At 52.7% G+C, this 25,390-nt stretch overlaps 1 protein-coding gene across 1 annotated transcript in view; it reads left to right on the top strand.

Annotated features, from left to right (window-relative positions):
* Positions 1-13,706: 13,706 nt before the first annotated feature.
* The window catches only part of PKP1 (plakophilin 1), a 42,132-nt gene continuing 30,448 nt past the window's right edge, over positions 13,707-25,390 (top strand). Inside the window, exons 1-2 of the mRNA XM_037410557.1 lie at positions 13,707-13,908; positions 20,942-21,042. Coding sequence (XP_037266454.1) covers positions 13,707-13,908; positions 20,942-21,042 — 303 coding nt within the window. The remainder of the gene's footprint in view (positions 13,909-20,941; positions 21,043-25,390) is intronic.

Here is a 25,390-nt window from a genome sequence, read left to right as displayed (position 1 = left end):
GGCTCCGGAGGTCCCTGCATGCTCTCAGTGCCACGTAAGCTGTAATCTCTGCTGCATTAGCACAGTCAGTCTGTCGGCGGGTTAGAGGGGTGCAGGCACTGAAAGCTGATATTGTCTGGGTTAGTCACCCTCAAACGCTCTGGGATGCCTGGCTGAAACTGCTGCAATTGGCAATGCAAAGAAGTAAAACTGGACAAGTCTGGAGGATTTCTAAACCCTCTGCAGCATGTCTCAGCAGTGATTCAGCACCTGATGGGAGCCCGGCAGCTGCCCATCTCAGCTGAACCTCTCGTGATTTAGGCGGTCAGTGCAAAGCGGCAGCGCCCAGGGCATCTCCCTGCCATGCTTGGCATGATGGTCACCCAGGGCAGCTTTCCTACAGGGAAGCACATCAAGGTGCGCAAGTTTCTCAAGTGCTGTCTCAACTCAAACAGGCCTTCAGTAGTGCTGGCAGTGCAAAGCTGGATGGAGGTGTCAGCCAGACCATAATTTCCTGTTTGGTCTTAGTTCTGGGCCTGGTAACATGAAAGACAAAAGCAAACCACTGCAGCGAGGATGATGTTAGCCATCCACTGCCAAAGGCAGGCAGGGTGAATACAGCGTGGACTGGATCTCGGGCTGTGGGCCACAGAGGTGGGATGTAAGCGCTGCTGTACCTGGGGGAGCTCCCTGATGTTCCAGGGGGGGTCACTTTAAGCCAGGATGCAGCAGGCAGCACAAGGTGGTGCTGTGTGTGCTCCATTACTCTGACAGCAGCCTCCGGAGGCACCTGGATTCACAGAAGGGATCCTGTTAAGCCACAGGGAGCTGGGTCTTTGCACCACGATAAGGAGACCATTGGCACAGCAGCTGCTCTTGCTGTAAAAAGGGACTTCCAAGGCCTCCAGCCTCGCTCCTTTCTCGCTGCCCAGTCCCAGCCCTGCCACAAGGACTGGGTGTCTGCCCCACAGGCTGGGGTCCTCCAAGGGTCCTCCAAGAGCTCACCCAGAAAGGATCATGCTGAAACAGAACCTGGTAAAATCACCCAGCGTAGCAAACTTGTGCTTGGACTGGCTGACACTTGTTCCCCCTGGCCTCCCCAGTGACACTGGCTCCTCCTCGCCCTCCGCAGGCGCAGCCTTCTCCAGCAGATGCGGATTTGCATGACAGACCCAGAGGCGCTGACCTCTGAAGCTCTGTTACCCTGCAAGTGACATTTCCTTTGACTTGCTCACTCCTGTGCAAGCAAAGCCGCTCTCTGACCTGGCCTGAGCCTCTGCTCTGGGCGATGCCGTTCCCTCTAGGATGGCCTCGGAGTAGCCGGAGGTTCTAGAGGTGCCGGTCTGTGCAGCTCTTTTCTGTCTCCAGCTCTGCCTTTCTCCCGCACCATGTCCGTGTGCAGCTGCCTGCCCTCCGCGTGGTCCCTTTGATGGGACAGTGGCTGCCTGCCCCGCTGCCTGCTGCTGCTTTTGCTGCTGTAACTGCTTCGGGCCACACAGGCAAACCCAGATTCCTCTGCACTTTTTCCCTTCCTCTCCCTCACCCGCCATACCCCAGCTCCTGTGCTGGCAGCAGCAGCCGCCCCGGCTTTCCCCACCTCTGATGTAAGACCGCAGCGGGCTGGGGCTGTTTTGCTTCCCCCAGCAGACTGCTGCTGCCTTGCCTCTGCCTCCACCCGGCCCTTGGCTCTTCTGCCTTGGTGTGGCACGTAGTGTCCTTTGTTCTCGCCCGTTGCATGGCGAGCAGATGAAAGCCAGCCGTGAAGCATAATTTATAGCTAGCTTGAAACACAGTTTTGGCAGGGCAAAGCACGCCAAAAGATGTAGCAATGCCTGAGGAGCTGCGCTCATACTGCTTATCAAATGATGCTTGAAAGGCTTGGTAATGCAAGAGGAGGGTTGTGTTGCTCAATTCTAGCAGAGGATAAGCTGCCTCTATTACAGGGACACGTGTTTGGGAGCAAGGAGCTGATAGCTGGCTTTTGAAAACTTGTCTGGCAAGGAATCACAGCTTCAGGAGCCTTGGTCCAAAGGGCAGCAGGGATGCAGCAGAGTGCCTGTGCACATGCCTAAACAGGGCTGCACCACCTCTCCTTTCCACCCTTCTAGAAAACTGGCCCAGAAAGGAGCTTGTTGCCTTTAATACGGTCAAATATGTGAGTAAGCTTCACACCGATGACCCTGAATCTCTGGGCAGCAGGAATTGTGTGCCGGCACACCCCAGGGGATGCCTGGCCGTGAGGCGGGTGCATGGCAGCTCTGGCTCTAGCAGGCAGACGGCGATGCCCAGCCGCTGCAGCAGCCTCTCCGGCTGAGCAAGCTCTGTGCTGCTGTGGCTGCGGGGCAGAGCCCTGGGCAGCATGTGAGGAGCCTGTGCCAGTGTGGACCACGCGCCCAGGGAGCCGGGTCACCTCTTCCAGGCCTGGTCATACAGCAAATGCCTGAAGCTTCCTTGTCACCGCTCATCTCTGCTGTGAGATGCCACAGACCTGGCTGCTGGCCACGGGGGGAGTCTCATGGTGCTCAAGGAAGGGCAGAATTTTAGTGTTGCAGGGTGAGAAGGAAGCTCAAAAAGTCTCCTGGTCCTTCCCCTGCTCCAGTGTGAGACAGTGCAATCACCCTGCTCAGATGAGGTGTCTGTCTGCTCCTTAAAGGCTTCCAGTGCCGCAGGCTCCATGCCTTACTGGGGTACAAGGCACTTCCCCAAAACCACCAGCAGCTTCTTCTATTCCTCTCAAGACCCTTTTCCAGTCTGCTGGCCAGAAGGCTCCAGGAGCTATCCTCCCCATTAACCATCCCCAGCAGCCAGGACAGGTGAGAGCTTGGGTGCAGCCTCCTGTCCCCTGGAGTAGCATCGGCTGTGATACCCTGGGACAATGCCAAGCCTTTGGGACACTCGTGTTTCCTCTGGGAAAGACCAGGCACTGAGGGAAGATGCTGTGATGCTGCAGAGGCCGTTCCAGCAGCTGTGTTGGGGCTGTTGAGCTTTTTGGGTTGCTGGGGGCCTTAGAGAAATCCGGACCACACATGGATGGATCATCTGCTGGTGTCTGATGTGTGTTTGTGTCCTGACTTGGAGACACGGTGACCTACATGTCTAGGTGTAAGTGTGCTGCTAAGGATGGGGGTCCAGGGCGCAGCTCCAGCCCTGAACCCAGCTCCTCCAACGTTATCTCACTCTTCAGCTTTTATTTGAGTTATTCCACCCAGCTGTCTCCAGGACAAAGCCTGGTTTCATGCTCTGAACACCCCACCCTACCGCTGCCCTCCAATTATTTCTGACATTTGAGCCACACCAAAAAAAACCTCTGAGAATAATAATTAAGTCGTAGGCCACCACGTGGGTCTGAAGAGCGTGATCCGTAGATGCAGCCTGGTCTGATGAGGGATGCAGGGTGGCTGGGAGCCCATCCATGCTCCTGCCCTGGCACCAGGGATTCGTCTCTGTCCTTCTCGCGTTAGCTGTGATGGCACTGCCAACGTCGCTGCGCAGGGAAGACCCTTGGGACATCCATGGGGTGGGTGGGAGCCTCCCTGGCCAACACTTCAGTGTCCTGGCCATTGGGATAGGGCTCTCTGTACTGCTTAAAGCCGAAAAAGTGTCCTAGTGGCCTATTTGTCCTCTTTTCCTTCCCACAGCCAGTGTAAATGCTTTGAACGCCAGGTGCTGTGCCAAGGACGGGTAGTTTCCCTTCCCACGGAGGTCCTCTGCCTTTGGAAGCCCCTGCTGGGCTGCAGCGAGGTGCCCTGTCCTCTCCCATTCAGGCGTCCATGAGGCAAGGAAATTTCCAGGACACAAGGCCTCCAGTAGAATATGCAGTAGAGCTGTCTAGAAAATTTGTGTTAAAACCCATTTCTGCAAAGAAGACTGAATTTTACTGTATTTTGTCATATCAACTTAAACAGGAGATTAAAAATCATTTAGAGCAGCTGCTACTTAATAACTACTGAAACATCCTTTCTGGTTTTCTAGATCAAACATTTATACCAAATGTCAGACTGTTTTTATTACAAGAGGAAGACAAGGCACTTTGATCTACAGAAGCAAGGTAATTTTATTTTTTTTTCCCAGTCATTCCTAACCAGTAGAGCAGTCCTTAATGATTTAATTTAATGAAATTATATGTGTATTTCAACCCCAGCAGTTACTTTGTCTTTCAAGAAAAAAGAAATTGCTTTCTGGTGTCACAGAAGCAGTGAACCCACCCTGCTGCCTTGGCCCCTTCACACCGCAGATTGTCAGCCTTGAGTTTTGCAGAAATGGCACATGAACACGGTAGCCCCCAGTTGCCAGACTACTGATTCCTACCCTTTCGCAGCGATGTTCGCACCCCCCCAGATGTTTTCAGTGGCTGGGTAGTTGAAAATGACTGTATTTGGCCAGTTCGGTTGCATGTGCTCATCCCTAGGCTGTGCACCGAAACTCTGAAGTCCATGAAGTTGCTGGACAACTTACTTAAAAACCCCTTTTCCCCCATCAGGGAGGAGAGCTGGGCCGGAGCATCCCCGCGGCGAGGCTGGAGGAGATGGTGCCTCCAGCCCAGCAGCTCACCCCCACTAGGGAAGACCAGGTCATTCTCCAAGGTGCGTGGCGAAAGTACAAGTGGCACTGTGCAGAAGCTGTAGCAGGGACAATTCCAACAGTCCGTAAAGAAAAATCTTTTTCCCATGAGATGTGCAGCCCTGGGATGGGATCTTTTTTTGAGGGTATTCAAAACTCCACTGGGCAAGGACTGGAGCGAGCTGAGCTGGCTTTGCAGCGAGCTCTGCTTTGAACGTGGTGTTGGACTCGGGACCACTCCAAGTCCCTTCCAACCCAAACCTTTCTGTGACTTTCACCTAGTGAAGGGCAGTGACACATACACACACATGGCAGTTTATTGCATCCTACAGAAGACCTGGAAAAGGGAGATGGCTCTTGACAGTGGTGTATCTTGCTGGGCTTCGGCAGCCTAGAAGATGGTAGGAGGAGCTGGCGCACAAACCGCAGCCTGCTTTCGCTGCACCAAGACACGTCGTGTGTAGGACATTCCTGCACAGATGACTTGGTTAGTCGTCTCCATTGTAAAACAGGGATGGGTGTGTGCTGTCCTCCAGCAGTGTGGCAGGAGGTGAGGGACACACTCTGCAGGACGAGCCTCCTGTTGTTCTCCTTGATTTCGTGTCGTGGTCAAGACATGGGACCCCAGCTGAGGGCCAAATGCCGTTTCTGTCCCCAGCTCCACTTGGGACTTGCTAGTTAGTGTCGCCAAGTCCCTCTGTGGTGCCTGGGGCTGCCGGGATGCGGAGCAGGAGCCCAGCCAACTCGCCGGGAGGCGGAATAAATTGCCTCCTTAAACCAAGGCCGAGGGGAGGTGCGCACCTCCTCTGCCCCGAGCGCTGGGAGCTGGGTGTCGGAGCTGGGTCAGGCTGTCCTGGCAGTGGGGTAGCTGTGCTGGCTCCCTGCCACACGGTGCCACAGGGAGAGGGGCAGGAGCGCAATGCCGTGCTTCCCAGAGCAGCCCAGCTTCCCTCCTGTAGGTACAGGTAGGACTGCAAAAATGTAGCCTGGTGCTTTGGCATATTCCCAGTGGAGAGGGGGGTTTGCAAGAAGAGCCCTGGCAAAAGGGACTCGGAGGCCAAGCGAGGGCCAGCGCTGGGTGTGCAGGTACGACCTGGGTGGCTGAATATTCCCTTGAAGCTCCTGGCCTCATCTCTAGCACTGTTACCTGAAGGTGGTTCTTGTGCCTGGCTGTAAATTAGCTTTGAAAATCTGTTTTTCCCTGGTAAGGTGGACATGGGAATGCTTGTCCATCTTGAGACCCCAACTCGGGATGGAGTCTTCCTGGAAAGCAGATGTGGGTGAACAAGGCAACCCCTGCTTGACATGCTGATTAACATCACCAGTATTAGATTTCACTATTAAAATTAACAATATCCTATAGAAAGTTAGTAGCATGACTCGCACCTCCATCGATTGGTTCATACTTTTTTTTTTTTGGTTTAACCAGGTTTCATAATTTATTTAGAAAAGAGAATGAGGTTATTTGGTCCATCCTTGATTATGGGGATTATTATGTCATCAAAGTCCCCCTCTGCACCCTGCAGTGGATGCCAGGTGAGCAAATAAGATGCTGCGAAGACTGCCTCTGCCCCATGCTTGGTGTCCATGTGCCCTCTTCGTCCCCCCACCCCACTTCATCTCCTTGTGCTTGACCCTGACACTGCAGGGCCTCTGACCCCTTGGGATGGGGTGGGCTGGAGGATGAGTCTCCATGGGTCAGCCCTGCTCCACGTGTCTCCCACCCAGTGAGTGTCCCCAGCATGGAGCAGAGATGTGCTACTGCAGCCCGTGGCATCCCAGAGCCTTCCCTGATGGGAGCCTGGTGCCACTCACTTGGAGTAACTTGGGAGTCTGTGTCCTCTTCTCAATCATCTTCTCTTCTCCTCCTTGGCCAGCGCTCCACGTAGCAGCTGAGGCTTCTCCAAGGATTACCACAGCCCTGCATGTAGTTAGACAAGGGTGTCCATCAGTACGGCCTGGTGCAGCTCACACCAGGGAGGAGTTGGTGCTGTGCAGGCATCAGAGCCTTCCCAAACGCCAGACAGCAAGGAGGATGGGGAGACAAGATCCTCCAGCATCTGCTTTTCCAAAGGAGGGGATGAGCATGGCATCTATGTGACTGACGAAGGACATCGTCACCCACCACAGATCCAAGTGGTGATGGTGCCAGATACCGATGGGATTAAGACTGCAGGACACTGCTGGCCCCATGCATGCAGTGTTTTAATCTGGAGAGGACTCACCCATGGTGGCAGCTGCAGACAAACCCTCCTGGAGTTCGGGTAGGTGAGAGGCCAGGCCTGGAGGCCAGGTAGTGGGGTGGCACCACCACAAGCTGGTGATCCCAGTGCTTGGGCTGCCCTGGTCCTCCCCGTGAGCAGAGACCCACGCCAATGTCAAACAGTACCTTTGTGCTTAAGCTAGGGTGAAACTGATCCAGGGTGTGGAGAGAAATAAAATCCTGTCCCAAATGTCCCCAAAATGTCCCAAAGCCCCCGCACCGCAGCGGTGCCCTGGAGAGAAGGGAAAAGGCTCCACCAGTGCCAGGAGCATCTGCACCCCTCAGCAGAGACGTGGTGGTGGAGCGATGGTGCTGCCAGGCGCAGTGGGGGCACGCAGCCATGCGTAAGCAGGGGAAGCAGCCCGTGCCTGCCATACTGTGGTTCACGGGCCATGTGGCACTCACAGCCTTCCTCCGCTCCCAGACGCACCCCGTGTTCCCCGTCTGTCCCAGGGGACTACGGCATGATCGCCTCCCACTCCCCGCTCCCCTCCCCAGAGGCTGCTTTAACGAGTCAGGTCACACTACGGTGTGTTGCTAAATCATTACATAAACTGATCCACGAGGTTTCCTCCCCCACCAGCTGTGTGGGGATTTCACAACATCGTGGAATCGAGGGCATCCTCGTGCCAGTTGCACGCTTGCTCCCTTTCTAAATTTTGTCCTGTCACCTCTGTACCTTTCACAGTGGGAACAAACTCTCCCTTCCCTGCAGCATTCCTGAGCTGGTCCAGAATGTGACGGGGTGGGGAGGTGAGGACTCCAGGTACCATCCTGGTTGAGGTGTCTGTCCACCTACTCTTCACCCAAGTCCCAGCTGTGGGAGACCATTCACACCTTCTTAGTTGTAGTCACCCCCCTGGTCTGTATCTTGACTTACGGTGGGCACGGGCTCAAGTCCTTTCCTTGATGTTTTGTGCAGTTGCATTCCCATGCTCCTGAGCCTGGCAGCATCACCTCTGGAGATGGTGCCTCACATCCCTGCCCTCCCTCCAACCACTCCTGGAAGCAGCAGATGCACCTGGCAGGACCTGACTTGACTGCATTTACAAGGCACCACCCAGGTAATGCTCCTGCACCCCATAGGGCCTCTGAAACACATTTAGGTTATCTCTGGGCTTTTTCATGGGGTTTGGGGCTTTTCTCCCCCATCTGAGTGTGGTTATTCCAACCCCAGCCACCCTCAGGCACTGTCTCCATTGATAGCCAGCTCCCACTGGACTTCCAGACATGGGATGGCATGCAGAGGGGGGACTTTTCAACCTATTAAACATCTAGAAGCAAGAGAGGCACTGGCCAGGTCCTTGGGTGGTCCTCAAGACCTACAGAAATGAAGCAGGCAGATGAAGCTAGGGAGCAGGTGTCTACCACGGAGGCTTGTCAGGTCTTCTGGGCATGGTCATGCAGGATTCACTGTCCCCTGGCAGCCCGTGGTGGGAACACAGCCTTGCTGAGGGGCTGGCACGTCCTCACAGGCAGCCTCGAGTGTGCATGGCTGGATGTGGTGGGCAGTAGCGTGACACAGACATGTAGACCAACATGCTTATCTCAGCGGCATTGCCCGCTGTCAAGGGAAGCCTCTTGCAGCAGCCCCAGGTAACTGGTCCCCGAGAACAGGCTGCGCCACCGCCAGAGGTAAGTGCCATGAGCATAAGGAGTCCCTCTCCTGGTTCCAACTGGGACAGAGTCAATTTTCTTCTTAGTAGCTGGTGAGGTGCTGTGTTTTGGATGTGGTGTGAGAGCCATGTTGATGGCCCTCACTGCAGCCACCCTCCCCTGCAGGTGTAACAGCCCGGCACTGAGTGTACTGGCACCAGGGAGGTCCCTGGGAGAGGACGAGCCCCAGCGGTAGGATAGATCCCCAGCTGGGATCTCCGTGCAGCTCGCTGGGACTCGGTCTGCAAAGGAGTTCGTTATCCCAGGCTCACTCAAACACAGTTGCAAGCATTGCCCTGGGGCTGCTGGGCTGTAGCGAGGAGGGGCTTTGCCAGCGGGGTCCCACTTGGTAAGCCTTGGTGGGAAGCATCTCCCCCACAGTGTGCCTCACCCAGAGAGATGGGGGAAGAGAGCAACAGGCTGAGCTCACCCTGACCTGGACACTGAGCTGGCAGAGGGTACTGGGTAGGGATGGGAGGAGATCAGCAACTCCTGGACAGGTTTTGTAGAGGCTCCTCAAGTGAGATGGGGACACAAGGAGATGAAAACTGGGTGGACTGGCCAACTTGATGGCTTTTTCCTGGAGGAGAAGCAGAGCTCCTTCCTTCTCCATCACCATCCTCTCCTCCCAGGGCACCTCCCTTCCCTGGCAGCTGCATGACCACTGCTGGTGCTTATTTCCAGAGTGACCTGCTGACCAAGGCATGTCCCTTTTTAGCCGCTGACAGGCCTGCATAGCCCTCTGAACTGTAAGAAGTTCAAAGTTGTGATGTAGTTGCTCATCAAAGGTGGGACCTGGGATGTGACTGGTTGGCAGGGATGTCCGAGCGCGGGGAGGGGCAGAAGGGACAGCCTGCACCCTCAGCCTTGATAGCACTGAGTCTGGACCTGCTGACGGGCACCTGCAGGTTCCTGCACAGAGCATTAAGAGTGATCTCCAGGCCACACAAGTCCTGCCCTGCTTGGTGTCCCCTGTGTGCATTACATGTGCTATCTGTCACAAACAGGGGCAGCAAAAGCAGGGAGCCAGGAACGTGACCCCACAAGGTCCAGCTGACACGGGCAAGGGCTTGGCTTGCTCTCCAGCCCCAGGATGGTCAGGAGTGGAGCACAGGACACACAAGGAGAGGCTGGGAGAGATGGTTGGTTCAGGTTGAAGGGACAGTTTGGAGAGATCTTACAACTCTCTGCAGCTAATTAACTGGAGGATGCAAAGAATACGGACCCAGATTTTCTGAGGCACATGGGGACAGGAGGAGATTGACTGGAACCATCTGGGACATGGGAAATTCCTCTTAGATAATGGGGGGAAAAATCACCATGAGGATAGTCAAGTACTGGGAGAGAGGCCAGAGAGGCTGTGGGATCTTCATCAAACTTTAACTGGACAAGGCCTGGAGCAACTGGGTCCTGACCCAGCTCAGCAAAGCTGGCCCTGCTTTGGGCAGAGGGTCCGTCCCTTCCTGCCTCAGTGATCCCATGTTTCTGTTAGGGCAGACCTTAACGATGGGTTAACTTTGTTCCCAGGTACTTTATCTCCATTATGCAAGGCTTTCATCTTGCTTAGCGTAGCCTTGCAGCTGCTCTCCCTGAACTGTCCTTCCTTTTCAGCGATTTCCTGGTTTCCTCACTTAAGCTCCCATCCATCATGGTGGGCGATTTCTAGGGCTTGGTGAAGCCCACCTGCTTTGCCAAGGGGCAGCCCATGAGCTGGTCAGTGCTGTCACCTTTTCTTCCTCCCACAGCACCACCGCAAAAACATCTCAGTGCCACATGTGCAGGGAGTGCAGGGAAGGTTTCGCTCCAGAACAACCTGCCCACATGTCTCAGCAGGCTTCTGCATGGCTTTCCTCAACTTGGCAGTTCCATGCTTGCTTTCAGCTGGGTCCTGGTTACCCTCTTGGATCTGGGCTCTCCATCTGCCCTGTTCCTGTGGCGCTTTCTGGTCCCACAGGAGGAGAGCCTTTCGTGAGAGGCAGAGCGAAACTAAGGTTTTGCAAATCTGAAGAGCAGGTTTCCTCCTGGAGAAACCTTGCCAGGTGCTGGGAAATCTCAGCTGTGCCAGGGTGAGGCTGAGTCATCGCTCAGAAAATGGCATTATCCTGGGAAATACAAGAAATTCCCAACACCTTTATGTCTGTCCCTCCTGGTGACCACCCGCCCTGAGGAAGAAGCAACCCTAGTTGCTAAGAAGAACCAAACACACACAGCAGGACTGCAGTTTTGGGGGCCAACTACTATTTTCCTCTCGCAGATTTTATAGCCACCCGTAGACACTTTCAGCTGGGGAGCGCCTGACAAGTTTGAACAGCAAATCCTGCACGGCTCTGGGAGCAGTGTTGGGCCAGAGAGCCCTTTGATTGCGATCAGCGAGTTGGCAGGATTCCCAGGAACTCATACAAAAATGCTTTGAAGAGGCCAGATGCACAAGGCGTGTCCCGGTGTGGGGTGCGGAGCGGTGAGTCACGGCATCGCCATGCGATGCTCGGTGTGCACACATGCAGCTGTCGGACCGCAGCGAAGGCCCCCGTCTCCCTCAAATCACCGATTGCCTATTTTTTTGGGTTTGGTTTTTTTTTTTTAGCCTCCCATCTTTGGCCGATTGCCCCCGGAATTGGGCACAGGTTTTGTTCCCCTTTCAGCCTTGCCCCGCTGCTGCCTGTGAGCTCCAGACAGAAAGGCAGACAGGGAGTTTGCTCCAGGCGCTGGTAGGTGCAAGCCGTGCTGCTGCGCCGGTGCTGCACTGGGCTTGCTGGGGATGACACTCACCATGCCCTGCTAGGTAAGCATCCCCAGCCCGTGATTCAGGGCAGAAACAGCAGTTTGCATAGAAGTGCAACAAACTCCTTTGTTTAAATACCTTTTGCTCTCTTAGATATGGGGCTGGAGTCTCTTGTAGGAACCTGGGAGATTCCCTGCCTTGGGCTAGCTCGTGCAAACTCGCCCGAAGAAACTCTTGTTTCTTGAAAGCCTCTGTAAGCTCCCTGTCCCCAGCTCCACAGCCCAGCTCAGCATTTTGGGCAAGTTGTGAAAGAGGGCAGATGCCAGAGCCAAATGACGGGATGTGATAAACACTTGGCTCTCCCGTGCGGGGACAGGGTGAGGGCTGTTCCTTGCCGGCGGGGAAATGACATTACAGGTTTGCAAGAGCTGGGCACTTTGTTGTGCAGAAGCCATCTGACGCTGACAGCCTGTCATTGATTTGCGAAAACATCGTTTGGCATCGATAACAAGCTTTCAGGAGAAACAAGTAGGACAGAGGAAAAAAACACCCAGGTATTGCTTTGCTGTTCCTTACCTGGACTGGGAGCACACAGACTTATCCCTGCTCCGTGAAATGCACAGGAGCAGCAGAATATCCTGCTCCATCTCACTGGGCATCAGCCACCCCTCATCCTGGCTGGCCTTGCCTGGGCATGGTCTGAATGTCCAGGCTGGTCGGGTGATGGAGCGGAGCGAAGCTGCTGCATCCCTTGGGTGAAGGGTCAGGAGATGTGGGGAGAGGGTCCCACAGGGGATTACCCTTTAGTTGCTCTAGTCCTGTCTTATCAACAAAGCTTGGGTTTCTGCTGTGGTGTTTCACTGAAGGAGCATCCTGGAGCATCAGAAGAGGAAGATGCACTACATCCATCTTCCCCGAGAGCACACCCTGTGCTTCCTGATACTGCTCTTGCACCTAGGAAATAGGAAATATGGCACCTGTGTGCTCACAACCCACCAGCAAAACACAAAATCTGATGCATGGGAAAAATAAAGTGCTTTCCCACTGCTTCCAAGGAGGGACCAAGCACCTGTGAGCTGAAAGCGCCAGGCCTGTGGGCAGCCAGACCCTGGGCACTGATGATTCCCACCAGTGAGAAACTCCACAAGTGCCCTCCACAACAGCACCCTCCATCCAGCAGCGCAGAGGAGCCTGCTCCTCCTGGCCCTTCTCCGGGCTGTGTGCTGGTGCGAGCACCCGGGACCTGGTCCTGGGGGGGCCAGGAAGCCTCTGTCCTGACGCCCTCACCTTGGCCTCCCTCCTGGTGGGATTTGTGCCTCTTCTCCTGTACCAGCCTCCTGTGGCTTGGCAGGAGCTTTGTCAGCGCTTGCTGTGACCTGAAACTGGTCACACCAGCGCTGAGGTGTTCGGTTCTCTGCAGACGAGTTGCTGCAGTGTGGCTTGGCAGAGAGAAAAATTCTCTGCTCATAACCTGGCATGTCATTTCTTGTACAGCCACTTTATCTTCTATTCTGCTTGTAAAAAGTCTTATTTTCCTCTGTGCTACCCCAGGTTACTTGCAAAGATCACCCCAGCTCTTTACCTGGCAGCTGCCCTGATTTCTGCATAGGGCTGTCCCTGCAAAAAGTGAGACCCCTTTAGGAAGAGGTCTCACCCCCATGGACACAGATCACCCTACAGTCAGCAGGATCCTCCATGACCCCCACTTCAAGTGCTCTGCGGGTGACCTTGCAGTCCTGGGCTCAGCGGGGTGGATTTGCAACCTGTGCAGGCAGGGGAAGCTTTTTGCAAATGGGGAGCTGGACACATTGTGCAGGGGGCATCTTGGTGGGATGGAGGCTGGACCCCCTGGCAGGAACGGGTCTGCAGGCAGCATTGCTCCTCTGACCAGGGCATGTGCAATGCTGCCTCCTAATAGCAGGGGCATCCCCAAGCTTTTGGCACCCAGACACCACTTTGATCCAGTTTGGACTAAGGGGAATAATAAAATAGAAGGTGAGCAGGCTGTGTGGGAGATACTCCAGCCCTCCGGCTGCCAAAGAGCACCGTTTCCTACCCAGACCCACAAAGCCTTGCCCATGAGCCCTTCGTGGTGAAGGGGACGGTGATGGCCACCTCCAGTCCTCACACCTCCCAGCCTTGCCTGCTCCCCGCTGGCACCCGCCCGCCCCGTCGACCCTTCCCTTTGGGCACAGGCTGGGGGAGGCAGGTTTGGGCTGAGGGCAGCGGGGAGCCGTGTGCCCTGCAGCGGCAGCGTGGGGGCTGCAAGCGAGCCGCGGCGGGGAGCGTGTGGGTGTGTGCAGGCAGGGCTGTATATCCAGTCTGGCAGAGGGTGTGCCTGCTCACACGCTGGGGAGCCGAGCCGGGAGCAAGAGCCCTGAGACACCCTCAGCCGGGGGACGTATGGCAAGGAGGGGTTTGGGAGATTAACCCCAGCACGAGACGCTTTTGCTGTCACCTTGTGTTGTGCACGGTCAGGTGAAGTGCAGCCCCCTCTCCCCCCAGCCCCACGGTCTGCTTGCAGCCATGCTTCACTCTCCACTGAAAACAGCGTTGGCGTATGAGTGTTTCCAAGACCAGGCCAGCTCCACTCTGGCTCTGCCCTCGGACCACAAGCTGAAAACTAAGGGCACGGGAAAACAGCGGGTCCAAGAGCAAGTGATGATGACGGTGAAGCGGCAGAAGCAAAAGTCATCCGTGTCATCGAGTGTGGGCCACTCCAACCGAGGTAAAATCCCACTGCGCTCTGGACAGCGAGGGGGTCCTGTCTGGGGACAGAGCAGATGCTGTGGGGTGCTTCTGTGGGGTTTTGTTTGTGAGGCACAGACCGGTTTGCGCCTCTCATGGGCTACCCCAGGCAGGGGGTGCTGATATTGCACTGGATGGAAGCATTAGGACTGCACGGGAGCTGGATGCATGGGCTCCCTCCTGGCCAGAGCTGGGCTCCTGGGAGCGCTGCGCTGCTCCGCATCCCTGAGGTGCTCGGGCATTTCAGTGTGGTGCCATTAACCACTTGTTCCTTGGCTCTAAAGCTGGAGTAGCTGCCTCATGTTTGCAAATCCTTCCTCTGTCAGTGCCCCCATGGTTGGAATCCTCCACCAGACCAGTCCCTGTGGATGGCCAAGGCCAACAGCTCTGCTGTCCCACCGCTCCGTGGGGAGCTGGCACCCAGTGTGCGGCAGGCGGAGGGCAGGCTCTGCCCGCGTGCGGGATACAGGCCCAAGCTCGAGAATTGCCTCTGAAGCTCCCAACGTGTCTCCCATTTGTAGGCTGAGAAGTGTGGGAGCCTCCGGGACACCCCAGCTGAGCTGTAGGAAGGAGATGGCTTAGGAGGAGAGGTGTCCTTTCCTACGTGCTGCCTTGCCTTGGCTCGGTGGGGATGCTCTGCGCTGAGTCCGTGCCAGAGAAAGCAAGCAGTCAGCTGAGTCCTGGAGCCAGGTTTCCTACTGGAATACCTTCCTCTTTGGGTCAAGGCTTGGCAAATGTGGGGTTTTTTTGCCATCCTTGTATCTGGAGAAAGCTGATTTGGAGGTGAACCCCAGCTTTCCCCAGCTGGAAACTGAAAACCCAGAGGGTTGTGACAGCTGCAGTGCAAAACCTCCTGGCTCTCAAAGGTGCTTTTGTCGGCAGCTTGCAGTGAGCTCAGTGGCCTGGTTGGGTTCCCTGGGAAGAGGATAAGCCCGAGACTTTGGGGGAGAGAGGGGTGCTGGGGGTGGGACTGGACCGTTCAGCTGTGTCCTCAGCGAGCAGCATGCAGAGGGGCATTTGCTGGAAGGCTGGGAGAGCTGCGTCAGCCTCTGCCATCTCTTTCAGGGACTGTGGCTTGCCCAGCAGCTTTTCCAAGCTGGTTCATGAGGCTGAATCCAGCGCTGGTGAGGTGTCATGGTCGAGACACTTGTTTTGGGCTGGTTTACCAGGAAAAGATGGGTGGCACTAGGCTGTGGGTGAGGGTGGAGGTGGTGCGCCCATAGAAGCCATCCTGGCTGTATGTGTGGCGTTACTGCAATGGAGGGAATAGAGCAGCTCCATGGTGGGCAGCGTGTGTGCAGTGACCCATGATGAGCACCACCAGGAACAAATCTCTGCTTTTTCTTTTTGTGTGTGTTTGTGGACATAGACTCCAAGGGGCAAGTGGGGGACAGGGCAAGGAGAGCTTTCTTTTGTCACCAAAATGGAAGATGCACATCTCATCCTACCTCGGGAGGGCTCATTGCTTAAGGTGTTATGGTGCCAGAGCTGACAAAATAAAATACAAACCAGGATGAGACGAGAGGCTCTGGATGGGGGCTGGGGCTCTGCCAGCCTCCTCTCCCAGCGGAGGGGAGCAGGCAGAGAGATGTCTCCCACTGCTGCCCATCGGCAGGAAGGAAGGGAGGCAGAGGGGGATTATTCTGCTTGGAGAGGAGCCCAGGTGAAACCTCTGGGAAACTAAAAAAACCCAACAAATTCCCAAGCTGCCCGTCTCTGCTCGACAGGCTGAAGCTAAACCCCTCCTCCAGACACTTTTGGAAATGTCTGGGAATGGGAATTGCGTGGAAATGTGCAGCTCTGGTTTCTGTGTCCCAGGGAAGTTGAGTCACAACCAGCTCCCAGGAGCTGCCTCCAAACATGGGGCAGAGGCCACCCCATTCCCACTGCAGGGAGGTTGGCCAGCACGAAGGTCCCGATGGCTGATTCACTCCGGCAGCTGCTCTCTCAGGCCATTTCTGGATGGAATCCCAGAAGGGCAAGAAGTTGCCATTTATTCCTGGGGTTTTCTTCTGGGTTGAAGCCTGAGAGGGTCAGACTAAGCTTTCAAGTATTGCTTTTACTGCTGTTGGCCCAAAGGTTAGCTGGGCAGAGCTAATGAAGAGCATTAATATTTCCTACAGACAGGCTACGTGGGTCGGTCAGGCGTGGATGTCTGCCTGTTCAAATGCTCCTTCAACACCAGCTACCTGCCTCCTTCCGTGGTTTCTCAGAGATGTTCCTCAAAGGCAGCACAGGTTGGGGAATTCACAAAGCCCCTTGATAACATTGAGGTGCTTTGCTCCCTCTGCACCCCGACAGTCTCCTGCCCGTGGCTGGTTAGCTCTTGGTCCGGGTCCAGCCATTTCTTGCTGTGTTTGGATCTGTGGCTTGAGCAGGAGCCGAAGCGTGGTGCAGAGCTTCTCCCAGCTTCAGGAATGCATGTGCCTGTGTACGTAGGATGGAGAGCATGGACATGGACCCCTCTTGCCTGTAGCAGGGATGGTGGTGTTGTATCCCAGCTGGAGTTTCTTTAGGGGTTCAGCAGATGTTCCCTCCATGTCTTGCTTGTTGATTGATACATAAAATTAATTGGTTGTTTGCGATCCAGTGAATCAAGGAGTTGTGGCCGCTCTCTGAAGGTGTCACCCAACATGTGCACAAGCCACAGCAGGGCAAGGTGAGCCACTGGGGCTCAAACTGGAGTGCACTGGGATAGGGTAGTGAGCGGGAGCCTGGTGCAGGCAGCGCAACCCCCCACCTGCAGTGGGGGCTTTTCTCAGCCCAGCAGCATGTTCCCAAGGGCAGCCACAGCATTCGGGGTCTGCAGAGTCTCCCCTCCTGGGGTTCTGGCTCTGGGGGTCTGCCTAGGACACACCTGCCTTTTCACCATGGGAACAGCTAACTGGATGGCTCCCTCTGAATTTGCAAGTAATGTTGTTTTCTAGGGAAAATGAATTTCCGTGGCACGGCAGGAGCAAAGGCCAAGCCGAACCAGCTCCTTGGAGCCAACGGGGCTCGTCTGCAAAGTCCTCTGGCTAAAGAAAAGGTTTGCCAGTGACTTGTCACTGGCTGGCAGGGTATAGCAGGGAGCAAAGACCTGAGGAAACCCAGCTGTGGAGTGCCGTGTCCTTCTGCCTCACGGCTGAGCTGTGATGTGGAGGTTTGCTGCGCTGGGCGGATAGCCATCTTGCCTCGCTCTGACCTAGCTCTGACGGGGGGCATTGCTCTGATGAGAAGGGAAGAAGAGATTTTGGGGACAGTAAGCCTTTCGAAGACCTCTCTAACCTTCCTACAGCATGAGATGATTCAGTGAACGCCATCCACTCTTCCACAAACCTTAGATTATTAGTATAGAAAAACACCGAAATACTTTAGCTCACAGGACAGAGAGCAGAAATGAAGCAAGGATCTCAGCTTCTGGGATTTCACTGACCCTTCTCCCCTTGGAAGCAGCCAGGCTTTGCTTTGTGCCTCCCACAGGCCCTCTTCTCTTTACTACGTTTTTCCTATGTTTAATCATCCTTATTGTTTTAAAGCCGTGCATAGTTCATTATTTAACTTGTCTAGCCTGTGCTACCAGTGACTGGTTCTTGTCTTGCCTTTCCCTGCCACAGATTAATATTTATTAACATGCATCCATTTCCACAGTGCTCCCTGTTAGCTTTATGCGTCTGGCTGAAGCCTTTCACCGTCGTGCTTGAAAAATGGCATTTTTAATGCCGTTCTCCTTGCCATCAGTCCCTTAGCTTCAAGGGGTGTGAAGCTGCCTTTGAAGACAGCAGTGAACTCATCAAGCACAGGCACGCTGGGCTGGATAGAAGTTGCAGTTTGCTCTGCAGTGATCCATAACCGCTACAGAGAGGAGGAGGAGGAGGGCCATGTGGGCACGTAGTGGGGCTCACAGGGATTGAGTGCAAGATCTTGCAATCCTTACCTGTTGTAGTTGGTTTTCACCCTTGGGAACTGTGCCACTGAAGAGAAATGAGATTTTAGATCGACCAAGTTTTGAAGGAAATGCCCTGGGGTAATGACGGTTTGGGGGCAGGGGAAAGGGGTCCCTATGACAGCCTAGCCAGCACCTGAGCAGCCCCTTAGAGGTATTTTCTGCCCACAACTACAGCTGCTGGGAAGCCTGTGCTTCATCCAAGGGATTCTCAGCCATGTCTTTTCTGCCTCCATCCCATCTGTTATCTGCTGCTAATACAGTGGGTTTAATTGGCTCTGTGTTTGTCTAAGCGCAAGTGGGCACTTAAGAGACGTAAACAGCTGCTTGGATGACAACGAATGGGACACAGGCATATGGACATAGCTAGAAAAAAGTACCAAGGAGGCATCTCCCCCAGAAAGCATTTTCAGCCCCTACCAAAATGTTTTTTTTCAGGAGATAGTCTGGTTTTATCCCAAGTTCTCAGGACCTGTGACCAGCTTATGTGGTCTTTACCCTTGAGGTGGTTGAAAAGAGGAACATCCTCCCTTCCCCTGAGGGCTGGCGATACACCTCCAGGCTGACTCTTTAGATGAACCAGGCAGAGAACCGTCTAAACTTGCAGGACTAAATAAAGATGATGTTTCCTTTAGCCACATCCATCAGAAAATTCCCAGGTTCTTCCTGGACTATAGACTGAGCTCTCCAAGCAAAAAATCACAGTCGTGTGGTGCCAGAAGTAGTCCCCAGTCAGCAAGTTGGCTTCAAAATGCCTTGAACATTTGAGGTTATATATAATTATGTATTTTTAAGCTCTTCTATACAAGTTCTTAGAGGTGAAGGCCACTCTTAAACAACTGAAGAACATAAACTTGCATGAACTGCATGGTCTATTGAATTTGGCCACGTAATGGTGAGTTTATACAAGAAAATCAGAGGTGTGCCTAAACTGGCTTATTTTTGGTGTCTCCTTGCTCAAACCCAAAGCCTTCAGCGCAGTGCATGGCAAGAATGGATCCTGAAAGGAGAAGTGTGGTCCCCAGGGAGGACCGGTCAGATGAAGCTGTGAGTCATGCCCTTTCTTCCAACTGCTCATTCACAGCATGGGGCAGTGCTCCCAGGTGCTCCTGCCTGCAGTTAGGTGATGTTTGCACAGAACAAGAGGTTGGCTGTAAGAAGGAATTGCCAGGAAACTGTTATCATGGGGTTGTTTTACCTTTGCACTCAGAGCTGTGGTTCCTGGCTAGCTCTGTCCCCTGGCAAATCACTGGCCCAGACTTACCATTTCGAGCCCTGCCTGGCTTCTGCTGAAGCCAAACACTAATGCCCTGATCTGGAGTTCCTGGGAAAGCCCAGGGTGGAGCAGGGAAGCACAAGGTGAAAGGCACACCTGAGTTGTGCCTCCCGTTGCACGTCAATGGCCGTTTCCTTGCCTTATCAACAATTTCTGTGCAACTTCGTGTATATGAAGCAGTCAGGGCTGGAGCAATATCAATAGGGAGCAGTGCCCACTAAGTCTCTAGACTGGCAGACGAGGTCCTGTGGTTTCCTGCGCAAGTGTATGTCTGTGAAATTACTCTACTGTTGCTTATTCTGCATTCAGTGATGTTCTTCAGATGCTGCCATCTGTCCAGTCCTGCTCCTCTCTTGTTGACAATAGAAAGCAAATCTCATTATTTATACCACATCTACAGGAATCATCTTCCTGAGAAAATGCAAGAATTTTTAGCCACAAACCAAATCACCATAACAGGTTCTGGGCGCCTTAGGCAAGGCAATAAGCTAGATTTATTTGAAGGATCAGTGGCTGTAGAAGACCTGAGTGGCTTCAGGGCTTTTGTGGTCGAGCTTATCCAGTTTATCTAAGAGATGAGTCTTATCAAACAATCAGAGAGATTAGGATATTTCTGACATTACCCACCAGTTTAGGTGCATAACTTAAGACAGGTAAGTCCTGATTTTGTGCTTCGTTAGACATTCAGAGCTTCCCCTGGAAGTTAATTGGAGTATAGGGTTTGTACTTCCTCATAACGGGACTTGGGATGCCACAATTATTAAGCACTTTGAAAAATGTAACGTGAATGAACTTGAACTCTTTTTGGACCATCTCAAGGGGGTTAAGGGAATTCCAGTGTGGAAAGGGAATGACTCGCTTCATTTTTCTTGTAGTGATGAATGTAGCATTGAGTAAAATACTGTTAGGATGGATCCAGAGATTACACTGCCAAAGGCTACTGAGGAGACACAGCTTTTAGTAGGGCTGGGACAGGCAAATCCAGGCACTCTGAATAAAGCACTGAGAAACAGTAGAAATGGCTGGTGTATTCCTCTTGATCCAAGACACCTGCATCTTTACAAAATGTATCTGAGATCTCATCTCACAGATCTCCCCAGTGCCCCCAAAACAATGATGGAGCTTAATACATTCCCAGGAAAAGAAAGTACAAAGACACAAAGTGATCTTTTAGAGACGGAAGACTGAAATTTAAGGCAGTGCAATCAGGTGTTTTAGTGTTTAACTATTTCAGATCCCCAGGTGTTAAATATTTATCCATCATGTTTTGTTGGTTGAATTAGTGAGCCTTGCTTGGGCTGCTTGTGTTGATGTGATTGTTAGCAGCCAGACCAGGAAAGCCAGGCTGGCGAAAGGGTTGCAGGTGGTTTTTGCTTTCAGACAAGTGGCAAATTTTATTTATCTCCAAGTCAGAGTAGAGGAAGCATGTTCCAGGGTCAGACCTTCCAGGATGTGTAGCACAAAATAGCATCCAGACCTTCTCATGCAGCAAAGACCTAAGGCATTGGCCCAGTTTCTGACCCCATCTGCCCTTGTCACACGTTTTGTGGTGTTTAGTCTTTGCTGAAAACCTTAGGCAGTTGCTTGTGGTCTGAGGGCTGGAGTTTCCAAGAGCTCTTCTGGAATGAACATCTATGAGCTGCCTGCAATGGCAAGGGCTCAACCTACTGCCTGTCTTTCCTGTGTCCCTGGTAAGGTTTCTAACTCTGTTATTCCTCAGTAACTAAACTCACTGGAAAAAAGAGCACTGTGCTCTGAAGGGGTGCCTGTGGGACCGCTTCCCCCTGCTGACTGTGCTTTTTCCATTTACAGGTTCCATGTACGATGGTTTAGCTGATGGTTACGGCTACGGGACATCCCGGGGCAGCTATTATGCCAAAACCCAGACAGGAAACAGCAGCTGGGGCTACCCGGTAAGATACTCTTTTATCTGGGGACTGTGGCATACTCTTGAGGTGACCTGTACAGCAAGCACCCTCTAGCAGAAGCAGTCATGTAGGAAGATCACAGCACTTCAGAAACTTGCCAGAGAGGGATTGCACATGGCTGTGGCTATCTTAGAATGTAATTCAATGCAATGGAAGAGGATGATCAAGGACCCTATATCTATGTTGTATGTCGTTGGGGATTTTAGTGTGGAACAAGATTTAGTTTGGTTTTGTGGATAAATATCCACACGGCGTAAGAGGTTTCAAGCTGTCTGAAGGATCAGTCATGAGATCAGACTCTTACAACTCAGTTCAAGTTCAGAGCACATCCATTGCTCATCTGGAACAGTTTCCATTTTTGTTTCCATGTACCAAAACTCCTCTGTGAACAACATTAATGTGGTTGAGCAGTGACGGTCAGGGGATTTGCTTTACAACTGTATTGCTATTCCCAATCTCAATGCTAGAGCAGACCTTTTCAGATTTTCTCAGAGCTTGGAAAAGAGGAGGTCCACTTCTCTCATGGTGATTTCCAAACAAAATATTACAGATTACCAGCAAAAGCACAGGTGAGGTAGTACTTGTCTTTGTGCAATCTAAGTTTATACATCCCACAGACGTCCTGGTCTTGTCCTTGGTGACAGACTCTTGGTACATGGGAATCACTCCAGGCCAGTCCATCGTCTACTGGGACAATTTGTGCTTATGATGCCCCTCCACCTCAGACCTGTATTCTGTTCTGCCTTGGTTTTCATCAGCTATAAAGTAGAAAGGAGCAATTCACAGATCTGGGATTTAAATACGGGAAAGAGAAAGGGCTCCTTTCAACAACTCTGGGACTGTAAAGCAGCTCCCTCTCAACCATCAAAGGGTTGAACCAAGAAAGGTGCTTATGTTGGTTTCAAGCACACAGACAGAGGGTTGAAGCTTTTTCTGGTAGCTGACAGATCCTTTGCCTGTTCATAGCACCAGAATTCCTCAGCTTCAGAAAGATATATCTGTTGCCTTTCTTAATGGCCTTGGTGTATGTAGTGTGCTTGCTTCAAGGCAGCAGTGTCACTTGCTAGGCTTGCTACCTACTGCGTGTTCAGGAGGAAGGACTGAGAGTACTGGTACGTCTTTGAAATGTTTATTTGCAGGCTGTCTGTTGACTTGTTTTAATGTCCTTTGCTGAGCTGGTTAAATCCCAGGCAGTGGTGTTTCTGCCTGCTCTAAGACCAAAGGGGTGACTCTGATGGGTCAGAGCAGAGGTCCGTCCAGCCAAGTGGCCCATCTCCGTCACTAGGGCTCTGCAGCAGGGTCTAAGCACGGTAAGCAGGCAGTGATGCATCCCAGAGTGGTTTTGTGGCCACCAGAAAATTGCAGCTGAGGGACCTCCAGAGCCAGAGCTGGAGCCTCTGATGTTCATAAGCCAAATGATTGTGAAGTTTTGTTTTGATGATATGTTGCTGTTTGTCTGTTGTGATTTCTGAGTGGAGCTTTTTATGCTTTGTCTAAGCAAAACTGCTCTGTTCCAGCCATCCCAGCAGTTTCTAGCTGTTTGTTTGGGTTTTGTCTTTTTTTGTTAGAGAGAGAGGAAGCTAAGCTCCAACTCTGCAGCTGCCCCTCCAGCTTGTGTTCATGCTGCCAAGGTGGTGCTGAAGCTAGTGTTGCTGGTGTGAGGATTATTGTTTAATTTTGTTCATCCCTGATCTTCTTCCCGATCATTACAACAGCTTGGACAGAAGCCTGGTACTTAGAAATACCACTGGCTGCTGGGGACTTCAGTCCAACAGTGTGGTGAACAGCGTACAAGATGGTTACGAAGGTCAGGGTCTCCACTAGACACCCTAGAGCACCATGGACACAGCAGTTCACTCATTCCTAGTTCACCATAGACTTACGCAGTCCATAGCTTTTCCCTGAGGGGCTCTTCTGCATTTACTGGTGAGGGAAGGTCTTTCTCCAAACTTGTGTCTTACAAACCTTCAATTCTAGAAATTGTTGGTACAAGTCTGCAGGACCTGGGCTACTTCAGAAAAAGGGACCAGGACTTGTGAAGGATTCACAGTAAAATTTGTCTTACCTAACTGTGTCTATCTGAAAATCAGCCATTTAGTCTTAACAAGTCGTCTAGACTCCTCCCATAGCCAACAAAGGGAGAAGTACGAGGAGGTGATTCATCTCCTCTATCTTGGAGATCTGTCAGGTCAGGATGAATCAGCCCCTCTGGATGCCTATCTCCTTCCACTGGCAGTTGGATGGGAGCAGTCACCTAACAGGTAGATGACTGCAGTTAGGGGCGATGAGTCCCAAGTGCCATTGGAACTTATAACCTCAAGCCTAAATCTGCTTAACAAGCTTAACAGACATCATACTCCCCAGCCACAGCTAGGAACCTCCACCATTTTGCTTCTTCCAGAAAAGTGTTACAGGTTTATACACATCCACAACCAGCCTCCAGCTTGGGTTAACTTTGACTTTTGTCTATGGACCTGCTTGAAGTCTGTGCAGGTTCCAGGCGTTCTAAAAAACATTTCCTATTTGTAATTCCTGGGTTCTGAGACGTGAAAACAAAGATAAATCAAATCTATTTTTGAAGAAAAAATTGCTGGACTTCTTTCTAGCTGGAGCTGGTGCTGTGAGTGTTTCTGAGAACCACTAAGTCCTTTGAGATGCACAGGCAAATCCAGATGTTTCGGTGAAATGACCCAGCATGGTGTTCAGGAAATTTACTTACTCTTAATTCTTCTGGAGTTAAAAAGGTGTAACAGGCAATCCATGCCTATGCTGCTGCTCCACAGCACCTGCAACTTAAGACACTGCTCTTAGATCACCTTATTATAAAGCACTGCCTTAGATGGTGTCTCTCAGTGACTGGAGGTATCTGTCTCACTCACAGCTCTTCAAAACTATGATTCCTGACTTCCTCCTTTCATCTTGTTTTGTGTCTTTTTGGAAATCTCAGGCTTTTTGCTTCTGAGTTTCCTTCCCAACCTTATGATACTGGTGTTCAAATACTTGAGCAAGGAAAGGATAGATCTGGAGGAAGATCTCTCTCCAGATCAGTCAACATTGCTGACTAAAACTTTGATTTACCGATTATTAAAGACTATTTTCTGTTTATTCCTCTTGTGGATTGCCTTGTTCGTAGCATCACTGTAATTAGCAATGCGATGAGTACCTACTCATTATCAGTGCAGGTAACTGAGATCAGGTACCACTCCAGAAAGAGGCACTCAGGGCAGCAGGTCTGCGCTTGGCTGCAGGGTTTCCTTGGCTCATGTGCCAGGTGTTGGCTTCAGGGGTGAAGCCCCCAGTCCTATTTGCGCAGTGACCACGGTGGGATGCAGCAAGGGGTGCAGTAGTGGCTGCAGACCTCTCCGTCTTAGGTCATCTTTCACTCCAGGTGCTGGATGGAGCCCAGAAGACCCTTAGAGTCAAGTGCCACCCTACTGGTGATGTGAGTTAGGAGTGGCCACCAGTTTCCAAAGCCATTCGACCGAATGAGCTGGCTATGCTTTGTCCTCACATAAGGTAGTGCCTGAGGTCCCACAGAAGGTGCAATGGTGACCACAGTTTACACAGACAAACCTGAGGGAGGTAAAGTAAGCTAAACTGGGCACCTAGAGCAGTGCAGTCATGGCAGGAGAAGTCTCAGCATGAGCTGTGCCCTTGACTCTGACATCGCAATGCCACCCCAAAAATGGGATTTCTTTAGCACTGGGCTCGAAGCCACTGCCACGGTCCAGTGGCCCATGGGTTACAGTGAGTGTGCTGGTCATCCTGACTATGGACACAGCTTTGGAGATGCACAGCCAAGCCCAAGGCACCAAGGGAAGGCAGCACGTGGAACCAGGATGCTTGCCATCAGCAAATACCCTCTGAGGCTTAATTCCCCCCACAGCAATGCTGCCCTTGCCTGGGTCTGCTGGGTTGGCAGCTCCATCCCTGGAAGAGAGGCTGGGGGGTCCCAGGTCCCATGTCTGTTTTGACACTGTCCAGATGATGCAGTATCAGGACAAGGTGCACCCAACCTCCCCATGCTGTTATCTCCACAAGAAGGAAACAGACGGGCACCCAGCCCCTGCTGTGCTGGGTAGGGTAGGAGGCACCTCCTAGGTGTTGGGGGCTCTTCCCCCAGCAGGGTGAGCAGGCCATCGTCCCCGCAGGGCTGACCTCAGCCTGGGGCTTCTCGTGAGGAACCTTTCTGAGAGCAGCCCTGCTCCCAGACCGAGGGATATTTGGCATGCCTGATGCTGCTCCATTTAAAGCGGTTAACTGGGTTGGATCCTGGCACATGGCAGCTGGGGACCACTGGCTACTGGGCCACCAGTGCTCACCACCACTTTCC

This window comes from Falco rusticolus, chromosome 17, assembly GCF_015220075.1.
Source record: "Falco rusticolus isolate bFalRus1 chromosome 17, bFalRus1.pri, whole genome shotgun sequence".
In the NCBI taxonomy this organism is placed as follows: domain Eukaryota; kingdom Metazoa; phylum Chordata; class Aves; order Falconiformes; family Falconidae; genus Falco; species Falco rusticolus.
The sequence above is the reverse complement of the archived record's forward strand: the minus strand, read 5'-3'. Positions and strand labels throughout refer to the sequence as shown.